At 37.5% G+C, this 25,705-nt stretch overlaps 2 protein-coding genes across 2 annotated transcripts in view; one reads left to right on the top strand and one right to left on the bottom strand.

Moving 5' to 3' along the window:
- LOC111045964 (COBW domain-containing protein 1) overlaps positions 1 to 25,705 on the top strand; it is a 186,375-nt gene that overhangs the window by 19,288 nt on the left and 141,382 nt on the right. The gene's annotated exons all lie outside the window — the stretch shown is intronic.
- LOC111045965 (alpha-tocopherol transfer protein-like) lies at positions 10,725 to 24,565 on the bottom strand. The gene is made up of 7 exons (XM_022331444.2): positions 24,285 to 24,565; positions 17,427 to 17,580; positions 16,230 to 16,389; positions 14,430 to 14,682; positions 13,141 to 13,254; positions 12,465 to 12,570; positions 10,725 to 11,542 (listed from the first exon to the last, which is right to left on the bottom strand). The coding sequence occupies exons 1-7, from the start codon at positions 24,333 to 24,335 to the stop codon at positions 11,391 to 11,393; spliced, it is 990 nt and encodes a 329-aa protein (XP_022187136.1). The 5' UTR covers positions 24,336 to 24,565; the 3' UTR covers positions 10,725 to 11,390.

Below are 25,705 nucleotides of genomic sequence, written 5' to 3'. Positions count from 1 at the left end.
TCCATGATCGTCATCACTGTGGGAAGAATTTCTTGGCTGATTTTCAGGTTGATCTCCACCTTTCCATATAGCCGCGCCGCGGTTCCATTCGCCAGAATCGCGCCTCTCTCTGTCGCAGTTCTCCTTGCACATCCAGCTGCCTCTAAGCTCGCAAACGTTGCCAAGCTTAAGTAGTTGGATTCAGCTCCTGTATCGAGTAGAGCTCGATACTGGTGGCCAGCTACCTCGACTGTGGTATACAGTCTGTTGTCGAACTGCGACTCCGGTTCCAATTGGAGTTGGTTCCTAGTTCTCACCACTGCGGCTTTGTCTGTCGCCCTCTTCTGATCCTTCTCACAGGTGCAACCGGGACGAGGTTTTCTACAGCCCACGCAGAGAGAAATCTCAGGGCATTCCGACCTCCAGTGACCCTCTTTCTTGCAATGCCAGCAGGTAGGTCCTACTGGAGTCGGCTCCACTCGCCGTTGTGAAGTTGTAGGCTCTGGCTCGGGGCGTGCTTTCACAGGTTTACGAACCTCTTCCTGTTTCACAGTCCTCTGCCGCTGTTGAGCACTCTTCTCCTCTGACTTTATCCTCTCATACTGCCTGGCCAGCTTGAGTAGATCGTCCACGGTATAGATTTCAGCTTCCCTAATGTACAGCTTGTACCGGGGTAGAAGATTCTTGTACAGCCTCTGTAGCTGGTGATTGATTGAACAATCTCCTCTTCTCCTCATGAGAGTCTGAAGTTCTTCTACGTAGTCATCGATAGCCTCGCCTTCACGCTGCCGTCGACCCAGGATTTGAGCATCCAGATCCTCCTCATAGGTTGCTGGATAATAACGGGACCGAAAGTCCATTACGAAGTCGTTCCAATGCCGCCAGAACCCTCTTCGGTTCCGCATCCACAAGGAACACCTTCCCGCTAGCATTTCTGGTAGCGCCGGGAACAGCTGCTCCCCTGTCAGCCCGTAGGCTTGTTGTAACTCCTCGAGACGCTCTAGGAAGCTAGGAGCGTCTCCGTTGCCATCATATGACAACCTCCATCCTCGCACCTTATCGCACACCGTCCCTGGGTCCATAAATGGTGTATGGTGGGCTGCAGCCCGGACCGGTGAGTGCGGTGCCTGTCGTGGCCTGTACTGGTGCGCCGACGACTCCTCTGGTCGCACTAATGCAGGTCTCGCGTGATACTGTGGGCCAGCGTCCACATGCGCCGACATTGACCTCGGTGGCGCTGGCTGTATCACCGCCTCTTCAGCGGGAGGCAGCGGTAGCATCGTGAGGCATCGCTGCCGCTGCTCCGCTAACGCCCTCCGCAACTCGGAACAGGTGCCGTCTGTGGGCACCGAGTCTAGGAGTAATTCGACCGCGTCTCTGTTCCGCAATCGATACACCCATGAATGGCATGATTCGCCATCGGAGGCTGGTGAGGCCTCCTCGGGCAGCTTCCCGAGTCTGGAAGACTCCTGATGATCCTCCTCTGCAGGAGGCCACAGAGACGTTGCTCCTTCCGCCTCGTGGTAGCTTGTGCTAGCTCCATTGCTAGCCTGGTTCAGGTTGCTGGCTTCCTCTGCCGTCTTCCTGTGATGGTCCACAAGAACCTTCCTCAGCTCCGCCATCGTACCTGTTGTAGGTAGCCCTGCTGCTGTTGCCAGGTCCACTGCTTCTTTCCGGTGGAGTTTGTAGATCCAGGTCACTCCTGGATCGCTGTTTTCCTCTCGCGCCTCCTGGTCTTCTCCGGCGCGACTACATTTCTCCTCTGCACTCATTGCTGTTTTTCTCCTCCTGCCTTGGGCCCCACGTTCGTGTGCCAATCTTCTGAGTAGATTTTTGCCCACACCTGTCTCTATCAGAGTTCCCAGTGTCGCTCTGGGCCGGCTAAACTCAGTCGGCGACTGGGGAGGGCCGCGGCAGGGGACGGGAGTCTCGGTGGGGCGTCCGTCAACCACCCTCGCTCGGGTTGGGGGTTGAAACAGGGCTTGGAGTGCTTTGGAGGAATGTTTCCCTCTTTTAGGAAAGAGGGGCCGTGCTTTCGCACTGCCAAACAGGGTTGGTCGCGGAAAGAAGGGAACAGGAACCTTGCAGTGTTAGTCGTGAGAAAAGGGCTTCGTGTCGGGACTGAGTCCTAGTCCTCGGGCACCGGGTGTCTTCCCGGGGTCCGGGTTGGTTGCGGGGCTCTGGTAAAGGCTTTCCCTGGCCTTCCCAGAGGTCCTCTTGTGATCCCGCACTGAACCGGTGCGCTGCGGCGGCCAGCACTCTGGACTTTCCTAAGTCCTACTGGCCGGGCACTAGCTGTCCTCCCGGGGTCCGGATCGGCCGCGGAGTTGCGGGAAAGGCTTTTCCTGGCCTTCCTAGACGTCCTCTTGCGATCCCGCACTGGACTACTGCGCTGCGGCGGCCAGCACTCTGGACTTTCCTAAGTCCTACTGGCCGGGCACTAGCTGTCCTCCGGGGTCCGGATCGTCCGCGGAGTTGCGGGAAAGGCTTTTCCTGGCCTTCCTAGACGTCCTCTTGCGATCCCGCACTGGACCACTGCGCTGCGGCGGCCAGCACTCTGGACTTTCCTAAGTCCTACTGGCCGGGCACTAGCTGTCCTCCTGGGGTCCGGATCGTCCGCGGAGTTGCGGGAAAGGCTTTTCCTGGCCTTCCTAGACGTCCTCTTGCGATCCCGCACTGGACCAGCGCGCTGCGGCGGCCAGCACTCTGGACTTTCCTAAGTCCTACTGGCCGGGCACTAGCTGTCCTCCTGGGGTCCGGATCGTCCGCGGAGTTGCGGGAAAGGCTTTTCCTGGCCTTCCTAGACGTCCTCTTGCGATCCCGCACTGGACCAGCACGCTGCGGCGGCCAGCACTCTGGACCTCCTAAGTCCTTCTGGCCGGGCACTAGCTGTCCTCCTGGGGTCCGGATCGTCCGCGGAGTTGCGGGAAAGGCTTTTCCTGGCCTTCCTAGACGTCCTCTTGCGATCCCGCACTGGACCAGCACGCTGCGGCGGCCAGCACTCTGGACTCTCCTAAGTCCTACTGGCCGGGCACTAGCTGTCCTCCTGGGGTCCGGATCGTCCGCGGAGTTGCGGGAAAGGCTTTTCCTGGCCTTCCTAGACGTCCTCTTGCGATCCCGCACTGGACCAGCACGCTGCGGCGGCCAGCACTCTGGACTCTCCTAAGTCCTTCTGGCCGGGCACTAGCTGTCCTCCTGGGGTCCGGATCGTCCGCGGAGTTGCGGGAAAGGCTTTTCCTGGCCTTCCTAGACGTCCTCTTGCGTTCCCGCACTGGACCAGCACGCTGCGGCGGCCAGCACTCTGGACTCTCCTAAGTCCTTCTGCCGGGCACTAGCTGTCCTCCTGGGGTCCGGATCGTCCGCGGAGTTGCGGGAAAGGCTTTTCCTGGCCTTCCTAGACGTCCTCTTGCGATCCCGCACTGGACCAGCACGCTGCGGCGGCCAGCACTCTGGACTTTCCTAAGTCCTACTAGCCGGGCACTAGCTGTCCTCCTGGGGTCCGGATCGTCCGCGGAGTTGCGGGAAAGGCTTTTCCTGGCCTTCCTAGACGTCCTCTTGCGATCCCGCACTGGACCAGCACGCTGCGGCGGCCAGCACTCTGGACTTTCCTAAGTCCTACTGGCCGGGCACTAGCTGTCCTGCTGGGGTCCGGATCGTCCGCGGAGTTGCGGGAAAGGTCTTTCCTGACCTTCCTGGATGTCCTATCTCGCCTCGATGCCCCACTGGTGGCCTACCAATGGGGAGTCAGGTTTCGACCAAACCTGACGTGTTGTCGTTGGTCGAAACAGGCAACCCGTCGTCCAAACAGGTTAAGTGTCGTTTAACACTCGCCCAAACGAGTGTAGAGCAGTGGAGTTCACTGTGTGAGAGGCTAATTGACTTTAACCTCGACACAACTCCCGGTCGCTGAAGGAATCGGAGTTCACTTAGTACCGGTGTACTGTGACGTTGCTAGCTGCTCGCTGCTTCCTTCTCACCTCTCTCGACCGCTCGACTTGGCTCTCCGAACTCGACTGCCTCTTGCTGGCCTTTCTCGAGCCTCCCTCAGTGACCGAGAGGGAGGGGAGAGAGGATGCGCAGCAACGCTGAGCGGTAGGCCAGTGGCTGGCTTGAACGTTGACCCCTCAGATTCTATGAAAGATAGCCGAGCGTCGAATAAATGAGCCCTAAATTCAATGCCTTTCTCTAGTTACGATATACATCGTGACACCATGAGTCACCAACTGTAAGTAGAATACACTAATAACTAAGTGAAGCTCACAGACTTTTCACACCGTCTTAGCGATTTTCGGCCATTTCTAGCTACCGGTATTTACCTGAGATCAGTGCTATCAGTAAACAGCTACTGAATCGAACTGTCATCTCTCAACACATGGACTGAGTAGTGACGTCGATTAGAAGATAACGAGAATAACGAGGAAGTTTGATAGTGTTATCTCTATTATAACTGACAAAAGACCGCTACTCTACAGCTGTTCAACTGTTGCTTGTTTACCTGTAACCATGGTAATCTACTGACTTGGATTTCGATCTCAAAATTGCGTTTTATCTGGCGGGCTTTTTGAATTGAAAAGATTGAATGAATCCTTACATATCCTGACTCAGGGGCTTCCTTCTCCGCTTTTGTCTTGATTGCCCTCTTGACGCTCCCTTATCCTTTTCCTTACATATATTTTATTCCTAATAACACTGACTTCATCTTTATAATGTCTTTGAATAGAGTGATGCGTACCAGAGCTAGTCGAAATAATCAGATTCAAGGAATGGACGAAGAGATTGATAGTTTGAGAGAGGGCCTCATTAACCGAGAAGTAATTGACATTGCGATTGATCTACATGCAACTCTAGTTGAAATTTGTAATAAATTCTCCAACGAAGCAGTTATAGATTTTATTCCCATAATCACATCACTTTTAAATAACTATGACGCCTCATTGAAGGTCAATTCCGATCTGAAAAATATACTGAACGACGTGAATTTTGAAAATGAGTCCTTAATGGGAAAGTTGAAAATGGAGAGAGAAACAAGAACTCTGATAGTCGAAGATTCATTGACTAATGAGAAGCAGGCTGAGAGTGAGATTTGTGCTTCGAAGTTGAAAATCAAGGATTTGGAGGAAGCACTTCACACATTACAATTGGAGTTAGCTTCAAAGGATGAAATAATAAAATTATTAGAAAAAGAGTCCGAAAGAATTTCATCAATGTTCAATGACAAAGAAATTAATTTTCAGCAAAATTCTATTGGAGTTGGAGATTTTATCACGCCTAGAAATACTGTTAAGATTAGAAAAAATCTTACTAGAGAGATTAATGCTATTGAGATTGAAAACAGATTTTCGGTGCTTTCTTCAAACGAGTCATCACCTCTGATTCCACACAGAATACAAGTAGAGGCTCAGGTTCACCGATTCTCTACTCAAACTGATCCCACTGAGACTCATCATTACAAGCGCCGTAAGATGGTTACCTCCAAAAAGAAACGGAGAGTTACTATTTTAGCGGATAGCCATGGGAAACTGCTTAGTAATTATTTGAACGACCTGAGGGAGGAGTTTGAAGTTTTAGTTTGTTCTAAACCAGGTGCAAAGCTGAAGCCGTTATCCAGGATGGTCTTGGCTTAGTCAAGGATTTCACAGAAAATGATTGTGTTATCATATTGGCGGGGACAAATGACCTACATCGTGATGAACCCTTCCAGTTGACTTTGGATCAAGGAATGAGATGTCTTACTGAGGTTGATTTGAGGACCAATGTCCTGGTTTGCGGTGTGCCCTACAGACATGATTATCCTGTTCTTAATGATTATATTTGCTATGCCAACTCCTACTTATCAAGAGCGGTGGAAGGATATACAGGGAGTCTCAGCATTCACTATAAGGATATCAACAAGTTCCTGGGTAGATCTCATTTTACAAGGCACGGTCTTCACCTTGGTCGGCGAGGGAAACGAATTCTGGGCAACCACCTGGCAGGATATGTGAGAGACTTTGTTGGAGATGGTCATGCATCCTTAAGTACTGAAGTGACAGTGAAGGAAGCTAATTCCTGCGTGATCAGTTCTCCTATCATACAACCCCATCCTGCTTTGCCCCTTCCATCATCCAAGAGGACGCCGGTTCACATTTCAATCGATGACCAACCTGTACAGAATGAACTTCCAGTTGATTCTATTACCGTGGACAATCCTCTTGTCGCTCTCAATTCTCCGATTACTGATAATTTAAACTATTAGCTTTTGACAAAGATAATTCCTCTGCTGAAAATTTACGACTCAGGGATGAATTTCAAAACTATTCTATTGACAGGGTGCCTGATACTGGTGTGGTTGTGGATTGTCAAACATTTGAATCACCGTGTGAAAATGGCTTCAACAATGATTTTAGCAAAGACAAACTTAATTGCTTATTTTGGAATATTCAGGGTATGTGTAAAAAATTTGATTATCTAGCCTTAATTTGCAAAAAATACAATATCAATGTACTTACAGTTGCTGAGCATTGGATAAAGGATACAGATTTGGAATTCACTTATCTGCCAGGCTTTAAAACTGCCTCGGTTTTTTGCCGAGTAAATCAGTCTAGGGGTGGTGCAGCTATTTTTGTTGCTGATCATTTGGAATTCAGGGAACTTGAACATATCAAAGTCATGTCAATTGAAATGGTATGTGAAATTTCAGCAGTAGAAATTATTAGGGACAAAATTATAATCTTGTCTGTCTATAGACCATATAATAGAAATATTAATTATTTTAAAAACTTTTTATCTTGTCTTTATAATGTGTTGAGTTCAGTGTTTAAAAATGGATACAATCTAGTCATATGTGGTGATTTTAATGTGAATTTTATTGGTAACGATTATTTTAAAAAAGATTTATTGAATTTATTTGAATGTTTCGGATTAGATATGACTGTAAAGGGTATTACTAGACCTGGTCTGGATGGCATTTCTGATGGAACTTGTATAGATAATATTTTGACTGATGTCCACAATAGTGTATGGACTTCTGAGATAATTCATATGCTTTTATCTGATCATGACGCTGTATTTTTGGGATTTAATTTTATCAACAGGTATGGTAGAAGTACCAATAGTATTGTTAATAGGACTAAGTTTAGGTTAATCAGTGATGATAACGTAAGAGTTTTTCATGGTCATTTGAATTCCATTAACTGGATTGACGTTTACTCTATAATAGATATTAAGGATAGATATAGAAAATTTTTTGAATTATTCATGGGGGCTGTAAATGGTGCGTTCCAATTGAAAAATGTACGTTCCCACAAAGTCAAGCCAAATAACGAGTGGTATAATGACAATCTTAAAAAATTAAAAGTTAAATGTGATGGGCTGTATCATTTATATAAAACTTACAGAACACCAGAAATTCTCACCACATATAAAGAGGCTAGAAAATCATACAGGATAGAAACTAAAAAGACAAGAATTGAATATCATAATAAAATCATAAGTAGATCCACCAATAAGAATAAAACAGTGTGGAGAATTGTTAATGGTCTCACCGGCAGTGCTAATAATGCGGCCAGATCCCAGACTCCTGTTGATGTCACTTCTGATGATTCAATGACTTTTTTGTGGATTCTGTTTCTCTGATAAGCAGAGATATACCTGTCAGTATTAATGATTCAACTTTCTATTTTAGCAAATTGCAACAGCCTAGTGTACATTTTTCATTTAAGCCTGTAACTGTAGAGAAAGTATTTGACACTATTTTAAAATTGAGTAATAGTAAGTGTCTGGATATTTATGGTTGAATGCTTTAATCTTGAAAATAGCAGCTGTTAATATATGTGAAGTGTTGGCATACTTGTTCAATGAATGTGTTGTTGCTACTGGCACTTATCCAGAGAAGCTAAAAAATGTTAAAGTTTTACCTCTTCATAAGAAGGGATCAAGGAAAGAGAAAGGTAATTTCAGACCGATTGCTATTGTTCCTGTATTTTCAAAGGTATTTGAGACTCTAATGTATGAACAAATGTCAATCTATTTTGAGTCCAACAACATTTTCTCTGAAAAACAATTTGGTTTCCGGTCTGGAAGAAGTACTAATGATCCCATACTTAATGTGGTTAGTGGTGTAATTAGCAACCTAGAGAGTGGTGATTCTGTTGGTCTAAGGTCATACGATTTTTCCAAAGCCTTTGATACTGTGCAGCACAAGATTTTAGGTGACAAACTAAATTTTTATGGTTTTACTCGAAGTGCAGTTCAACTTGTATTGTCCTATTTAAGTAGCAGGAATCAATTTGTTTACAAAGATGGCGTCCTGTCCAATGGTAGACTAGTTGATTACGGCGTGCCTCAAGGCTCTATCTTAGGACCCATTCTATTAATATTTATATAAATGATTTGCCAATAAATATGGATAGCAATAGTAAAGATGGGTCCTATTTGCAGATGATTTTGGCTTAAAAATAAATTGCCCCTCTAAGCATGATCTTGAAAGTGAGAGGAATCAAAGTTATTTGGTTCTAAAAGATTGGTGTGCAGCAAATAATCTTTCTCTCAATGATAGTAAAACCGCTGACATTAACTTTGCATTCAGAAAGGTTAAGGGTGAGACTCCATTGAAGTTTTTAGGTGTTTTTATTGACCCTTGTCTGTCGTGGGATGCACACATTGACTATTTATCAGGTAGGATGGCTAAAGGATTGTATATGTTACGGAGACTATGTGTAACTGTGGATGTGTCTGTACTAGTGAATATTTACTATGCACACATCCAGAGTCTCCTTTCTTACGGAATAATGCTTTGGGCAAACAGTGTAAACGCCAAATCAATTTTTGTTCTTCAAAAGAAAGCAATAAGAATAATATGCAAGCTACCATATAATGCACATTGTAGACCTTATTTCATTCACTTAGGTATCCTGACTTTGCCGTCGTTATATGTCTTAAAAATATTATGTTATGTACGAGGCAATTTGAATAAGTATGATTCTAATAGCTTCCATAGTTTAAATACAAGAAATAGACACAAACTTAGAATTCCATTGTACAGTCACACTAAATCACAAAGAAACTGGCACTTCACATCTATCAAATTATATAACTCCACACCTGACCACTTGAAGGAACTCACATGCACACAATTTAAAAAAGTATTGAAAGCAGTGTTAATTGATGAATGTTTGTACACCGTACATGACTATTTTAGAATAGATTGGAATCGTTTTATGTGATTCATGTGTTATTTTATTGTTCTGATACTGACTGATCTTAGTGTTTTTGTGTTTGTTTTGACTTACTTTAGTGTTAAAAAATTGACGAAGTCCATGTATTCATGTGAATATTTTATGACCAATAAAATTCTATTCTATTCTATTCTATTCAACTCACACTTACGCGACTCAGGTCGACAAGAGACTCGACCCTAGTCGAGAGCATATGTTTCCAAATGGTGACACTCAGACCAGTTGACTCTGGTCTCCGCGACTGTCACCATTTGAAAACACATGCTCTCGACTAGAGTCGAGTCTCTCCTCGATCTGAGTCGCGTAAATGTGAGTTGAGCCTTGGTGTATATAATTGTATCAATGATAATACTTGTACCGGTACTAACTCGTATACTTAGGGCCGTTTGCACAGTCAAAGCTCAAACTGAATTTAATCAGCTGGTGGCTTAAACTCAAAGAACCGTAACGAACAAGACTTGCTATGAATTTAATCAAATTCAAATTCAAATGATCTTTATTCACAAAAAAGTAATACAGCAGCAGAAACATCTTATAAATAGTGAATATTCCCCACAAAGACAACAAGTCTGGGTGTGGGGGGAATGAGCACCGTGAACTGCATTATAACAACCTGACAGTTGAAGATTTACTATAAAAAAACAACAAAAACAATAGAATAAGTAAAGTAGAGTAAATAAATAAAAAAGCATCTTCAGAGGATGTGGAGAGCACTTAATGTTGTTGAACCCAAATTTCTGTATATATATATATATAAATTATAACAGGAGACACGATATAAATAGATTGAAAACACTGGTTTCTGCTGCTACAATATTGAGGCTCCTTTGGATTCAAAACTGCAGTCTTCTCGGTTGAGAAAGGAGACACAGTCTCCGAAAATTTCCCCTTTTCTAATGTAAGTTTTTAAGTGTTTTCAATCTATTTATATCGTGTCTCCTGTTTTAATTTATATTACAAACTTTAAAGTGTCTTCTGTTATGTGCTATATATATATATATATATATATATATATATATATATATATATATATATATATATATATATATATGGTACTGAAAAAAAGAAAAAAAAATGTAGTACGAACTGAATAATTTTAAGAGACATACAGAGTCCTGCATATCCAGACGAACACTCACAACCAGGGGTGATGTTCAATGGATATAGGCGGATTGGATGAGCCGCGATGCGGCGTCCCTACCAATTCAAAATAAAATGTAGTTTAAACTGAGACTGTGCAAACGGCACAGTTTAAGATAATATTGATGTCATTGTACTGTAGTAGAACTCTCAATGATCTGATCCCATTTTGAAAGAACAAGTGCTCTACTTTGCGTTGTGAATTCTGGCTAGTAGAGTCAAATTTGATAATCTTCTGGATACCCTAAAACGGACTATGCTTGTCTATTTTATTCCAAAATTTATTTGGCTCTTGAAACTTGAGAAAAAAGAAATAAACTTTTCTTCATGGCTTCTCAGGCTAATAGAGAAAAATCCCCATTACACATTGAAAAATAACAACACTTCGAATACTTTATTGTAATTAATTTATTAACAAAACTATCTGTTGGTTTGACCAGCATCTATTAACGACTTTTCACAATCATTCTATTATTTCATGCTTGATGTTTTAGTCTGTAGTTTACAGATTTTTTTAAAGAATATTGTATTTTGAAGTTAGATCTTAGAACTATTTATGTTCAACTCATCTACGTGATTGCATGAATGACAGATACCCAGCACTTCTTAATTACATAATAACAAATGATAAATAGTTGAACTACAATAAATCCTTTGCCACTAATTCGTTTCATATCTATTAGAATAGGTTCTAGATAACTATAGATCTATTTAAATCTTAACATAATAATAATTAGTCTCCACCACAGTAAATGCATATTTTCTGGTTAAATGATTTGAATTTTTGTTTTATAAGGGAACATTTCTTTGGTTTTTGAAATTTCTACATCACAGTGATTTCTTTTCTAATGCTACAGATTTTTGTCTCTGTAATCCTTAATAATTTTAACATGATTCCGATACTGAATATTTTGAAACAATAAATGAGAAAATTAATTACTTTTTAGTTTCTCTTGAGAATATTGTAAAAAATAATCCAGTATAAAACTAGTTGAAAAATATTATGATACGTGAGTATTTACATTGAGCCTATCTCTAGTGGTTGGTGCATTATTTTCAGTCGATTGTTAGCTTTCTGAACGACCCTTCGAGGCCAAACTGGCTGGGATGGAAGCTTGCATTGGACGGCCTCTTGCTCTCATCTGTTGTTTCGTTGCCTTCGTTCATGAACCAGTCCCTATAGCTCTCCAGTTTCTTGTCCCATAATGCTGTAACAATTAAATCAATTTTTAAAACAGTATCATGAGATGATTGTAAGTGATAAGAATTATTTTTAATTTCAAAAAATCGAATCTATTATTTGGTGAAGTTTTAAGTGTGATGTTAAATTACTTCATCATCAGATTTTAATATGTGATGAGAATTATTAGTTCATAAGAATGCGAATCTATTTACTAGATAGAACAGTCAAATTTTCGGCTCTCACAGCAGATTAATCGTATTTGAAAAATTTTACTGCTAAAATTGAGATTAATTATATTATATGGTTTGAAATTGTGCATAAACTTCCTAGTATCCTCACAATCATAAAACTATTCCAATTCTCTACAGACACTCCAGAAATCACTCTAAAGAATTTACAAAATCAAATGAACTCAATATTCTCTATTTTATGAATTAGCTGACTTTCCATTAATATCGCCAGTCAAATTTTATTTTTTAATTGAATCAACTCAATATCCATCATTTTGTGAATTAGTTGACTTTCCCTCTGTGATTTGTCCACCCAACTATATGTATTTAATTACCCCAAATGTATGCTCACCGGTAATACCGACTGATTTGTGACAGAGCGGTTGAGTGATTTTTCCCCGTCATATACTCACCATACAATATTAATCAGTACGTACTATTCCCTCTCATGTACCTATTATACAATTAGTTTTACTTCAACACTGAGATGATATAAGACTTGAAAGAAGAAAATAATACTTTTCCTTAGGAGTTATTGAGAAAGTACAAGTCTATCAGCTTCATCGTTTGAGCTATGAACATTTATGTACAATATTCTTCACTCTATTCGCATTATCGTTTTTCATACACGAAAAAGTGAACAAGTTTCAGTTCAATAAAGAATAAACGATTTTGTAATCGAAAACACACACTACTTGTATTTTGAGAAGTACTCACCATCTATAACATCATCTACTGGTTCATCACCTCCCAAGTTCTTAGGCAAAACTTCTTTTGGGAAATGTTTGAGCAGTGCAGTGTGATCTTGCGAGTACAGGTGAATCTGAAATTCGAAAAATTATAATAATTACTTGGAACGGAATCATGTGTATATTTATGTGATAAAATATTTGTCGAATGGTTATCAAAAATTTGGAATGTTGAATGAGCCAATAGACATTTCAATATTTGATAGCTTATTTTTGTGTCGGCCAGAAGAAATAAAAAAATTGAGCAAATTATAGTTATCAACGTAATTTCAAACATATTATGAACCCAGAATTATGTTGATAACAAAATTTGCTTAGAAATACCGCAGAATAGAAGAATAGTATCGGAAGGAAAGATTTGCTTTAAATATTGAAAGAAATTCACTAATGCGCCTTTTGCTAGGTGAAATTGTTGAAATCACCAAAGGAATCTTGTGAGGAAATTCCTGATGTGAAAATATATTTTTATTAACACTCACAGATACAATATCATTCTTCACTCAATATTGGCAAAGGAACAACAGGCTTTAAGTCTAAACAGTTCCTTTCCCAAATTTTGATAAAAAGTCTAAAACTAGGTTATGATTACCACTTCATAATCTCTGTCCAATTTTGAAACATATGTGTATTCTCAAAAGACTTACTCTGTCTGCTATCTTCTTCTTCAAAAATGGCTTGATGACATTGTTCAATGTTTTTTCCAGTATTGGTGGAGCATTGTAGAAAACAATACCTTTAATTTGCAATGGCAGTACATCCTGGAATTGAAGGAGAATTATTAGAATGATGGAATAATAATGTAATTTATCAATTATTTCTATATTAGTAACGTTTCATGGTCTACTAGTTCATTCAAGTATTGCATTTTGAAATTTGAAGAAATCTTGGATGACATTGTAATATGATTTAGGCACTTGTAAAAATATCAATTCAAGTGAATTCTTATTCTAAAAAGAGCTTTGACTGGAAGTACACATGTAATAGTAAATATTGGTATTTGTGTAATGAACAGATCAATTGGAGACCAAGCTCCTAATACATCAAAAGGCTTCTTTTATATTGTTTGAGGATACCAACCTCTTCTATCAAATAATAATATTGAATTAAGTTGGGGTTGCTGAATAATTTGTACTGCAATTCTCATGTCAGTGACGATTGTAATGGATTGGGTTGATCTGGTTTCCTCTTATTTCAATGAATCGAATATTCGATTAATTCCTAAATCTTCTTCTTCTTCTATCCAACACCCGTCCTTAGCTGTTCAGCCATTTGACGCCTTGCTGTTCAGTAGAGCATTGCTTTTCCTTCCATAGTGTTGCTTTCTTCTTCCAGAGCACTATACCATAGAGAAACAATAGCATAAGTAGATATCCCATTGTATAGGGCGTTTATGTCGCAACTTTCACTGTTATCTCAAGCCGATAGTCCACGTAGTTTTTTCCCGTGAAGCTTTATGACGCTGGTAGTCTCTCATATTGTGCCGTTCATACACTCTTACCCGGTCAAAACAGTAAAAATAGACAATAATCGACAGTAATCGGCTTGAGATAACATTAAAAGTTGCGACATAAATGCCCTATACCATGGGATATCTACTTATGCTATTGTTTCTCTATGACTATACCTAGCCAGATGGTCGGCTGTTCCCTCTTCATCGTTGCACAAAGGGCAGATTGGTGAGTTTGTAAGTCCTATCCTGTTCAGATGGCTCTGGAGATAGTCGAGACCGGTTCTCATCCTGAAGGTAGCAACAGCTATACTCCTAAATCTTATTGCAATGGACATCTTGTTAGTGTTTAGAAATGTTGAGTCACTCTGCTCAATGAATCTTATGTAACAAAAGGTACGATAATCGATAATGCTCATTCCATTATGATTTTATATTTCAAATCAACGATTTTCAAAGAATATTTCAAATTTCAATTGATAATACCTGTATACAGTGGAGGAAATTCCTCATGAGGGTTGGTGTCAGCTTGACAGCATGGCCAAGTGAGAAATGAGTTGCATCGCAGATCATATAATCGCCCCGATAGAATGGCTCGCTGTTCATTCGAATTGTCATCACACCGAGAATCCGTTTCAAATTTTCCTTGACATCGTAAAATGTTGTATCGTTGTTCCTGTAGGATGTTACCAGGATTCTGCATCCATCTGGGTGAAGTTTTGGTAGCAGGAAAATACGACTGAAACATTTATGTCACTTTCTAGAAAATTCTATGGTAGCCAGAATGCAAGAAAACCGTTTCCAAAATAAACTTCAATTACTAATTAAATTTCATCGTGTTTCTTGCACCTATTGCAGTTGTGAAACATCTCGAACTTATAATATCAGTTGAAAATATCTTATCTCATTAATCACTATTATGGGATAACATCTACCTTTCAATTATTTCTCGAACTTTCCAAGTTGAATCAAGCTTTCCTTATTTGAATAGACGAGAATTCGAGTATATCCTATACTGAATGAAAAAGACTAAGAAATTGTCAAAAAACCACTGATTTATTGATAATTAGAAAGACCGGTTTCGGTTATTACACCATTGTCAATCTCTGATAAACTAAAGTTTATCTAATTATCAATAAATCAGTGTTTTTTGACAATTTCGTAGTCTTTTTCATTCAATATGAATAATTACCACAATATCAACTTCTTAACTACACAAAAAGTATATCCTATACTATTAAACGAGCAATTTCTGTTTATATGTTTGTATTTCACCGGATCTCGAAAACGGCTCTAACGATTCTCAAGAAATCCAGAACATAGTAGGTTTATAATAATATAAAGATTCGATTGCACTAGGTCTCATCCCTGGGAAAACTCGCTGAAGGACACTAGAAGGATAATTATTATTCATTCTTGGAAAAACAGCTGATAACGTGCCTCGTTTTCAACATTTTCCCAATCCTACATTGGGAGTGTGCAATTACAACACATTGGTTGATTCCAAGCCATGTGATATTGGAGGAACATAGGAAGTTAGTGTTGCTGGCCAATATGCAATTTTATGCCCAAATAATATGTCGGTTCTTATAAAACAGATTAGACTAAAGCTGGGTTTACACCAAAGTTATTAACAAAATGTTAATTACTTAATCCTTATAGATTCTATTAGATTGAACGGAACTTGACAAACACATATGTTCATCATGTGTATGATAAGTTATGTTCAATCTAATAGAATCTATAAGGATTAAGTTATTAAAATTTTGTTAATAACTTTAGTGTAAGCCCAGCTTTAGTCTAATCTGTTTTATAAGAACCGACATATTATGCAGGTAGCCCGTTGGGCATAAAATTGCATATTGGCCAGCAACACTAACTTCCTATGTTCCTCCAATATCACATGGCTTGGAATCAACCAATATGTTGTAATTACACACTCCCAATGTAGGATTGGGAAAATGTTGACTTAACTTTGGTGTAAACCCAGCTTTACTCTTGCCATTTTCAATGTTTTAGAAATCAATAATTTTATCTTAAACTTTGATCACATAATTGTCTCACTCAAATAATGTTCTATACAATAATTTGAACAATTCGCTAAACTTAAATAGCATTGGATTAGAGAGTTAAGTGCATGAATGCATTTAATTATGCACTTTGTTTTATTTCAATTTCATACAAGAGACTTACAAATTAGAATAGTGCCAGATTTGGCAATAAGATGGAACCAATAAAGAGACTCTAAATGTAATCTACAATCAACAGGTAGTATCAGGTACTCACACAGGTCTTGTTGCATCGATCGCTTCTTGTCTTGTTGGATCATTGTTGAGAAATAACTCCGGTAACTGGTTTCTAATTGTGTAGAAGGCATCTAGTTTTTGTTTGGTTCTTTCTAGACTATTTTTACATCCAACAATAAAACTCGCTATCAAATTATCACCTGCAATGAGTAATTAGGTAGCGTGAAATTAACTGGAATATATAATAATACAATAATATAGAATTTACGATATGAGTAGGACGATATTTACTATGCATGTACACTAAAACATCTACATTCAACTAAATTATTTTTCCAGTCATGCCAAAAACTATTGTATTTTAATGATTATTTTTATTTGCAAAAATATTTATTGTATTTGGCAATAAATTCATTATTCATAATTTTATGCTTATCCTAAGAGGGGTCCCCGATTGAATGGAGTCGTTCCTTCTCTTCAAGATCTTAGCTAAGTCTTACTCTTGAATGTTGTTAGCGTTGAGTCGGTCGAAAATTAAACAAACAAAGTTGAAGAGCTTTCAACTAATTGAAAATTCCAAAATCTCTAAAAACCTTCACAAACTTTTTTTAATAATCGAAATTTCATTCGTTTTTTGAATTTCCATGTGAATAATAATTTTGAATGAAAATATTTGTAAAGAAAATTAATAGCGTTTTAAAATGTCAGTCGTATGACGCCGTACTGAACTGAATAAATTGCTCATTTCTCGTGCAGACTGTCCCAAGCAAAAATATCAATCACAATAATGTTCTGCACCTATTTTGTAATTGCTTTTTTCAATGAAATTAATCTTATTTTTGTTGGAAATATCTCTTACCGAAATTTAGTTATCTACTTATTCAGCTCTCTACAACCCTTAGCTGACAAAAACACTATTTTAAAACAAAAAAATGACTGTAAAACAGAATTGATAGAAATTTTTCTTGTACTTTGTATTTGCATTTTAGATAAGAATTAGAATCAATAGGAAAATTACGGATTGACTTGGTATTCCAATAGGTATTTTACTGGCAGTTTGATTCTAAGCTTGGAGTATCATAAACGTAATTTTTAGTATGATAATATACATGAATATGATAATATAATTATGATAATATATGATAATATGATAATATATGATAATATATGATAATATGATAATATATGATAATATATATGAACAATATTCTCTAGAAATGATTGAAAGTTAACCTACTAGCAGTTTGAGGCAGATGGCTCTGTTTGGCCAGCCAAGTCCTGATCGTCTGAATGTCTTCCTTCAGTTGACCAGGGTTCATTTCAAGGTCCTTGTATAGCTTTTTCCATTGCTCCGATGTCGCTGGCTCCAGTAATACTTTTGAATTGTAAATCTGGAAATCAAATAGAAAAAATAAAAAAAAATCGTGTTTTGAATGACAACAATAGTGTTTAATTTTGTTTGGAAATAGCTATTTGTTTGGATTAAGTAGGAAGTGTATGTCGAATTACTTGACACCTTTAAATTGTATTTTATAAGTAAAAAATTGAGATTGAGAACCGCAGATAGTACGAATTGGGAAGATATTGAAAAGAATAATCATATACCAGTTCTTAATTAATTAAATATAATTATTTATTGTATAATAAATATTTCATATTAATGAAATATTAATTTGTTGTTGTAAATAAATCATACACGTATCAGACAACATATTTTTTTAAATAAGAGAATGACGACAGCTCCTACCATTCTACAATACGGTAGTAATAGTTTTATTGTATCTATTTTTTAGGAATTATCAGACTCCGAATACTTCAAACCAATTAACTCCTTGTGTTTGCTCTATCACGTTTTGTCAGTCCAGAGTTTTTTATTCTGGCTGAGGCGTCCTTTTTCCACTATTGTCTATTCATCCGTATGTCATCGAATGGTTTCCTTGTTCATATTCTGTTACAATTTATCTAATCTACATTCCTTGGTATGTAATGTCACATTTTCGTTACTTAGGTTCTATGTGAATTAATCTTTTTTCAATCATTTTCTCATTAGTATTCTATGTTTATAAATGAAGAAATTTTCATGAATTTCTCTTTAATAAATTTAATTATGCAGACGCCAACCATATGAAATTAAAATTGCATGAATTATTAGTTTCTATTCCATATGACCACTTCATTCATCTTAAAATTCGTTATCTTTTTTCCATAAATTTTCTCTCCAAAACGATACTCCATCACAGATCTGTCCTCTGTTATTTTCATTAATCTCATCTTCCGTCCTTCAACTTGAAATGTTCGCAAGAAGGCTCGTAATGATTTCTCATTATCCAATAAACTATGACCTTGTATTATGCATATACATCCAACTGATGATATTGGATTCAAAGGAGAAAGAATACTACGGTATGAGCTTGCTAAACCGTATTACTTTGTTTTCGAGTTTCGATTTACTTTTTGTTTTTATGTCATATTCGACAAGTGTAATCAGCAAGCTGTTCAAACATAAGATCTGGCCTTGTAATTCGCCTTGTAAGCTTGGTCAAATCACTCAAATGTTTCTTAGTAATTGCTTAAACTTGGCGGTACTTTGCAAACTTGATGCCACATTCTATTGCTTATTTCAGGCCAATGCTGGAAAGTCTTTCGGAATAAATTTTTTCCCACTTTAATTTCAAATGTAATTTAGCATCAACGATGATTGATATTATCATTTCAAATGTAATGTAGCATCAACGATGATTGATATTAGGATGAATTTGTATAACATTTGGAAATCACTGAATAATGTTCATTCCATGTTCTTTGATAAGGATTTCAACAAAAAAGAAGATTTGAATCTCACGCGAATGAAAATTAAAAAATGATTGTGCGATTAATTAGGTTAAAAATAGCTTTCAAATTTTTGGAACTAGATACATCAAAATATTTGAGAAGATAAAGAGAACCTCTACATTTTTACTATTTTTAGAAATAATGTAGAAAATTCAACATGTCTTTTCCGAAACTATAATAATACAGAATGTACTTTGCTATGCACTTTTTGATAAGAGAGGCTCATTCCAAATAGTATCAATCTATTAATTAATTTAGTCGTTACGGCTATTAATTTTGAAAATCGCAATTAGTCTGATTTAAACTCCAAGTGATTATTATCTCTCCAATTGAATTTTCTTGATTCTCAATTTAAGGTTAATGTAGATCATTAAAACTGACAATAAAATTGGTCTGGTTGTTTTGTATTAAAATTGGTGGTTGCATAATCAATTCAAATAGTGAAGTTTGGCATAATTGAGTTTTTATTGATGCCAATCAAGACATGGGAAATCATGGCAATTAAAAACTATTAATTCGATTCTCTTTATTGATTATATCTTCATTAATTGCCCAACTAATGCTTTGTTTTTTATCGCTGTTCATCTGAACGCCTTGAATTTTGATGATGGAATCCATGTGAGTTTTCGTGGGTATACTCATGTTGCATGAAATTAATTTTTAATAATACATAATTTAGACAATCACTTGGAAAATATGTTAAAAAGGATTTTATCCACTATTTCCTATTATTAGTGTATATTTCAATTGTTTTTCTTAGCAGTTTTATTCACACCAGTAGTTTCGTCTGGGCTTTTAGATAACTTGTCTAAATAGAGATCCATTTGAATGAATTTATTTCAATTTTCAACAATATACAACATATTTTGGGATACCCCTACTAGACTATCCATCTGTGTTTAGTGGGGAGCTTAATCTGCTCATAGAATCAATTTTTACTTGAAAATAACTTTTTTGTGTAGTATTCGATAGTAGATATCATCTGTAAATCTCAAATTCAGTAATTATTTCCAAATGAAAAACGTTCTACAAATCAAACTTTACTATCTCGTCAAGGAATCAATTGGAAGATATTGTATCATAATTATTACTCAATACACTCGCTGTAAATACATTTTATGTGTTGAAGAGATCACAAAGTGTCTGAGTGAAAAAATGCTTTACTGTGAACAATCGCCATTGTTATCAACCAGTTTTTTCAAGAATCAAGAAAAATACCAGCTGTCTGCTAGGATAGTATCTATTTGTAACAAATAATGATGAATGCAAGTACTGTGTAAAATTAACAACATCGTTTGTATGGAATGGTAATGAATTCTGTTCCTATTTGAATGTAAAGCCGTGTTCACACTGAACAAATAGAGATAATCCCGGGTTCGAACCCACTCACAACCAAAAGTTTTTTTAACCAAATCACTCCCGTGTTTATCGGATGGGCACGTTAAACTGTCGGTCCCGGCTGAAGTATGACAGTCATAAGGCCCATTGACGGCTCAAATTATATATTCAGGCGGTGGGACCTTCCCGCAAGGGACTCCCCACCAACAAAAGCCATACGAATTTACTTTTACTGAACAAATGTTCGACATACATGTTCGGCAAACATGTTTGTTGAGGAGCTCAGGGACAAACATTTTTAAAAAATTGGACAATTATTGTTTGTCAAACAAAAAATTACCGTTTTTCCAAACATTTACAGTGCTGACAGCTGTAAATCATAAAACCTGTTGACGCGTTTAAAAATTACCGTTTTTCCAAACATTTACAGTGCTGACAGCTGTAAATCATAAAACCTGGTGACGCGTCCACACTGGCCACGGGCAAACATTGTTTGTCAAACATAATAAAATTTGTCCATACTGTTTCAACAAGCATGTTTGTCGAACATTTGTTCAGTGTGAACACGGCTTTAAAGGTGTAAAACTGTGAATATTCTACTGTCTCATCTTCTGTTGTTTCTACCAATGATATTGGAGTCATGTGTGAGAAGCAATAATTTCGGGACTAGGCTTGCATTGTCACTGAATTCATATTTAAATTCCCTTCAATCATAAAATATTCAATAGGCCTGAGTCGAATATAATAGTAATTTTCGCTCCCATTTTTGGATCAACACGTATACTAAAGGCAGTCATTACTCGCTTGTTGAAAAATCTTAAATTTTTATAATTTTCAACTGAGTATACTCGTATAAATCAGGCACATTCAGTTGAATTCAATCTCTACGTCAAAAGCCCTGAAATTAATCAGGTGAGACCTGATGAACTCTGACGCCGGACCTGAATCCATATATAATCCATATATATATCCATAGATCTATAGTCTCCATGTCTATAATTTTTCAAACAAGCTGAGTGATAAGGAAATGATACTGAAAGTGTGTTGAACAGAAATATTCTATCTATTAAAATAAAATCATGTGCTATGAACTCTTGTGAGGTCAGTAGTATTTTTCTGGTTTCAGAGTTTGTTACTGATAACAAGATTTATTTTTCTCTTAGAGAAATTAAATTCCACTATTAGCACTTTATTAGTTTCGTAGAGAACATCTCTATTGAATGTTTATTTACATCCATTTCTCCATATTGTTAGTGACTGAGTGTCAGTTACTTTTCCAAACGATTCCATCAATGTTTTTTTTTTAATTTTGAAACAATGAACTTTTGATATTCAATTAGAAATAAAATTTCTGTGTTATTGATTTCATTTAGAAAAACGTTGCTATGTTCTTGAATTCATGTATCAGCCTACAGACTATACATACAGTGAAATAAAAACCAAAATATTTTTTGTATTCTTCCATTTTTACAATAGTTCAACATAATAACCAGAGTAAATTAATTACTAAATAATATTAAAGAAACAAAGAAACATTCTCAGTGCAGGTATGTCGCAGAACAAAAATAAAATAAACTTATTGCAGAAATTAAATTCACCACTCTCCAATTCATCAGCCTACTTGTTTGAAAATGGCTCTACTGATACTTTCCAGTTTAGTATCTACTTATACTGGTACAGTCTGGGTCCTGTAGCTTTGCCTATCGGCGGAGGGCTACTAGACTATAATACTACCCATTCAAAAACATCGTCCTCTCCTCTGTAGGGAGCTTCCTCCATCTAGGGAACTAGGTACTCTGGAGCATGTTTTTGTAAAAGTGAGAATATCATCCCGCGAACCATACCTTATCTATATGCCGTTTCAAAATCTTGGAGCCAAAGCTAAGGGACGCGTACTGTACTTAAGTAATGCTTTCCAAGCAGCCATGCAAATGCAGTTGTGATGGGTGTTATGTCCCTATCTTAATGTCCCTAAATCTCATTAGACCACTAGTAAAATTGGAGGAGGTCAGTAACAGTTTAACAGATGAGGGTTTCTTCATTAATATTGAACTTGAGTGTCGCTGGAGCGAGCATAACATGTGACTTGACCTGTAATTCTTAGGGTACGAACAGACAGGTCGGTGTTTAGCTTTCAGTGTAGGTCGCACCCGCGTTCGATCTTCATGTAACTCAAGCACATTGTAAAGCATGGGAGTGAACAGTACGGTTGAGTCTCGATTTCGGTCCACCACTATGAAATTCAAATGGTTTTATCATTAACAGCTGATTAGTGGCATCGATCGAAACCGAAATCTACACCGCGACCCACCACTACCACTGTAAACAAAGCAATAGTGCATTCTAGTGACGTCAGCACAGGTAGGGCTCCTAAACCAATAAAAATTAGTTGATTACAGCTGATCTATATCAGCTAGTGATTTTATTGGTGTAGGAGCCCTACCTGTGCTGACGTTACCATCAACCACCTGTCATGCACTATGGCTTTGTTTATGGAAGTAGTGGACCCACTCATTCTGACCCCGCACCTTCACTCGAGTGATTTTGTATTCGTCTTAGAAGATGTCTCTGATTAATAAATTACAATGTACTTGATGAAAATGTAAATGCAAATCATGACATGTAAAATTGAATTATCCCAATCTACATTTTCTTCTGCATTGCTTTACACCCCTACAATGCACTTGCAATTACAGGAAATTATTTATTCATTTATTTATTTTCGCTGAGGGTGATGCCCACATGAGCTCTAAGCTTGTATATGGGTAATGAGGCGGATGATAATGAGAGATGAATGAAAAATGTATAAAGGTTCAATTAGCCTTCTGTTTAACAATCCCTTTCTTAAAAGGATAGAGGGTCCTGGATTTCCCCATAAATGTTACATTCGAAGATGTTATTATATGCTTCATTTTCTCCAGTTTTATACAAATGTGGTTGAAGTTTCAATACAAGCATATAGGCCTACATTATTAGTTAATCATGTAGTATTTATTAGAAATATAGGCCTACAGAGAGGCCCTAAAGTAGGAATACACTGAAACAGATTTCTTGAAAATCATGGAAAAAGATACATTTTTCTTTTACAATGACAATTTCAACAATTTCATTGGGGATCATATTCTAATTGGAAAATAACTTTCAGTAAGAAAGCTAAAGAAACATTAAGCTGTTCCCATAATTCTCACCAACTCTGTACATACATTATTGATTTTCATATTGTGCCCTTTCTTTTGCTTTCACTGTGACATCTTGCAACTTGTTAATTCTCACGTTGAAATGTATGCAATAACTCACTTATTGTGCCCTCATCAATAATTGTACCCATTCTACATTTAAGCTTCAACTATACCACAAAGAAAAATATATTCTTTATTACTCCGTATCCATACTTTCAAGGCAATTTTGCTACATTGTTGATACTGTAGAAGGAATTATACTTCTGCTGTTAAAAAAAGTATTAAATCAGTATGAGATTCTAAGGATTCGTGTAGATAGACCCGCATTTTCATTATTCATCTGATCCTTGGGGGGGGGGGGCTAGGAGCCCCTTGCCCCCCCCCCTAAATGGCGCCCCTGCATTATTCGAACAATTTATTAACAGTTGTATTTTTGAGTGATGGCTAACAAAGCATCAATTTCGGCACGAAAAGGCACAAATGAATCAATGGCACAAATTTTGTGGGAAAATTTAATTGTTAAAACATGCTAAAATGCAACTGCTTGATACCAAGATTAATGGTAATGTAAGCTTATTTGTTTTTCAACTGATTACTCAAATAAGACCACCTTGTCTATTCATCACTCCTCTTAATGTACAAAACTCCCATTCACTGGGGAAATTTCTCCAAATTAAACTTCACCAGCAAAAATTTATAGGTTTTAGGTTATAGGTTTTTTAAAATTACTATTGTTAAAAACTCACCGCATCAACTTCGCTCTGTAGTTTGTTGTCGAGGTTGACAGACGGTGCCATTGTGCTTGATTGGAAATAAATTGTTCAATTTCCAAAAATAAATTAGAGACGACTTGAATAAAGCGTTGCACTGATCAAAACTTATCACTTGAACTAGCTAAACATAGAGAAGCACTAAACTGAAGCCATGGCCTGAACTTGACTGACTGGAACACTGCCGTTGACACTCAACACTCCTAATCTGCACTTGCTACTCCATTCTGCGTCTGTTTATCAATTACTTTTTTCCCGCTTCAAACTAAAATTTACCACCTGCTCATCAAATTTTCCCTCTCGACTTCAATCCTCAACACTCAATACAATCACTTTCTGATCATTGTCACGGTCGTAATCATCATTGTTATCTCTTATCCATTGTTCCAAGATACGGAACTCCTTATACCTGTGCATTCCTATCCCATTCGCTAGTGCTTAATTATTCTAAAAATATGGGAATAATTATTTTCGCTCGATCAATATCAATTCTAAACAAATTTCGGATTCACGAATATTTGTTTCTCAACAATTAGTGTCTTCCGTTCTCTTGTTTTTTCATCTAAAAGCGTTCAAGGTTCTTCCATCCTCATAATTTAAATGATAGGATTTTCTGTGACTTTACACTATACTCAGACAAGTTGGAGTGGAAAGAAAAAAGTGTTATTACTACTGAATGACTATTGACAAAACGTGACTCATTCCAATACAGGTTGATCAAATCACCGTGAACATATTTTGTTACTCTTTGTGATTCCCACTATATTTTTAATTGATTGCATTTGAAAATGCCAGTTTGCATTGCTAATAGTTCATTCTAGAAACCCCTTCGATCACTGAATCTTCACAAATTGTTCTCATCGATCAAGAGTAGAAAAATAATTCAAACTACTCTATAAACAAATTTTGTAGGAGTTGCTGGAATCTAAAATCATTGTCTTTTCCATGCCGACGAACATTTATTTTCAGAAAAGCTGATAATTATTTCATATTATTTACTATTCGTATTATTGTAACCAAATTCAATTTATCCCATTCAAATGTAAATTGACAATACATTCTCAGTAATTCCTCTAAGAATGAAATTCCTCTAAGAATTCTTAGACTGTCATTCAAGTCTTAAGATACTCTCAAATGTCGCCATTCATCTTTGTGCTACAAATCACTATTTGTTCCTATACTACTTGCAAGAGTAAAAACTAAAATTTTGAGGAAAATCAAAGTTTTTAACCATTGATATCATATATCCTCTTGGCAGCATATGCTTCTCATTTGGTTTTGGATTCAGATCTCTACATTTGTGGATTTGATCTTAATACAGAAGCGTATTTACTCCTTATAGTTGTTCTTGATCAATATTGTATAATATAACTGTATGAATTTACTCCTTATAGTTG

This window comes from Nilaparvata lugens, chromosome 2 (assembly GCF_014356525.2).
Source record: "Nilaparvata lugens isolate BPH chromosome 2, ASM1435652v1, whole genome shotgun sequence".
Taxonomy (NCBI): domain Eukaryota; kingdom Metazoa; phylum Arthropoda; class Insecta; order Hemiptera; family Delphacidae; genus Nilaparvata; species Nilaparvata lugens.
Note: the sequence above shows the minus strand (reverse complement) of the source record. Positions and strands in the feature narration are given on the sequence as shown.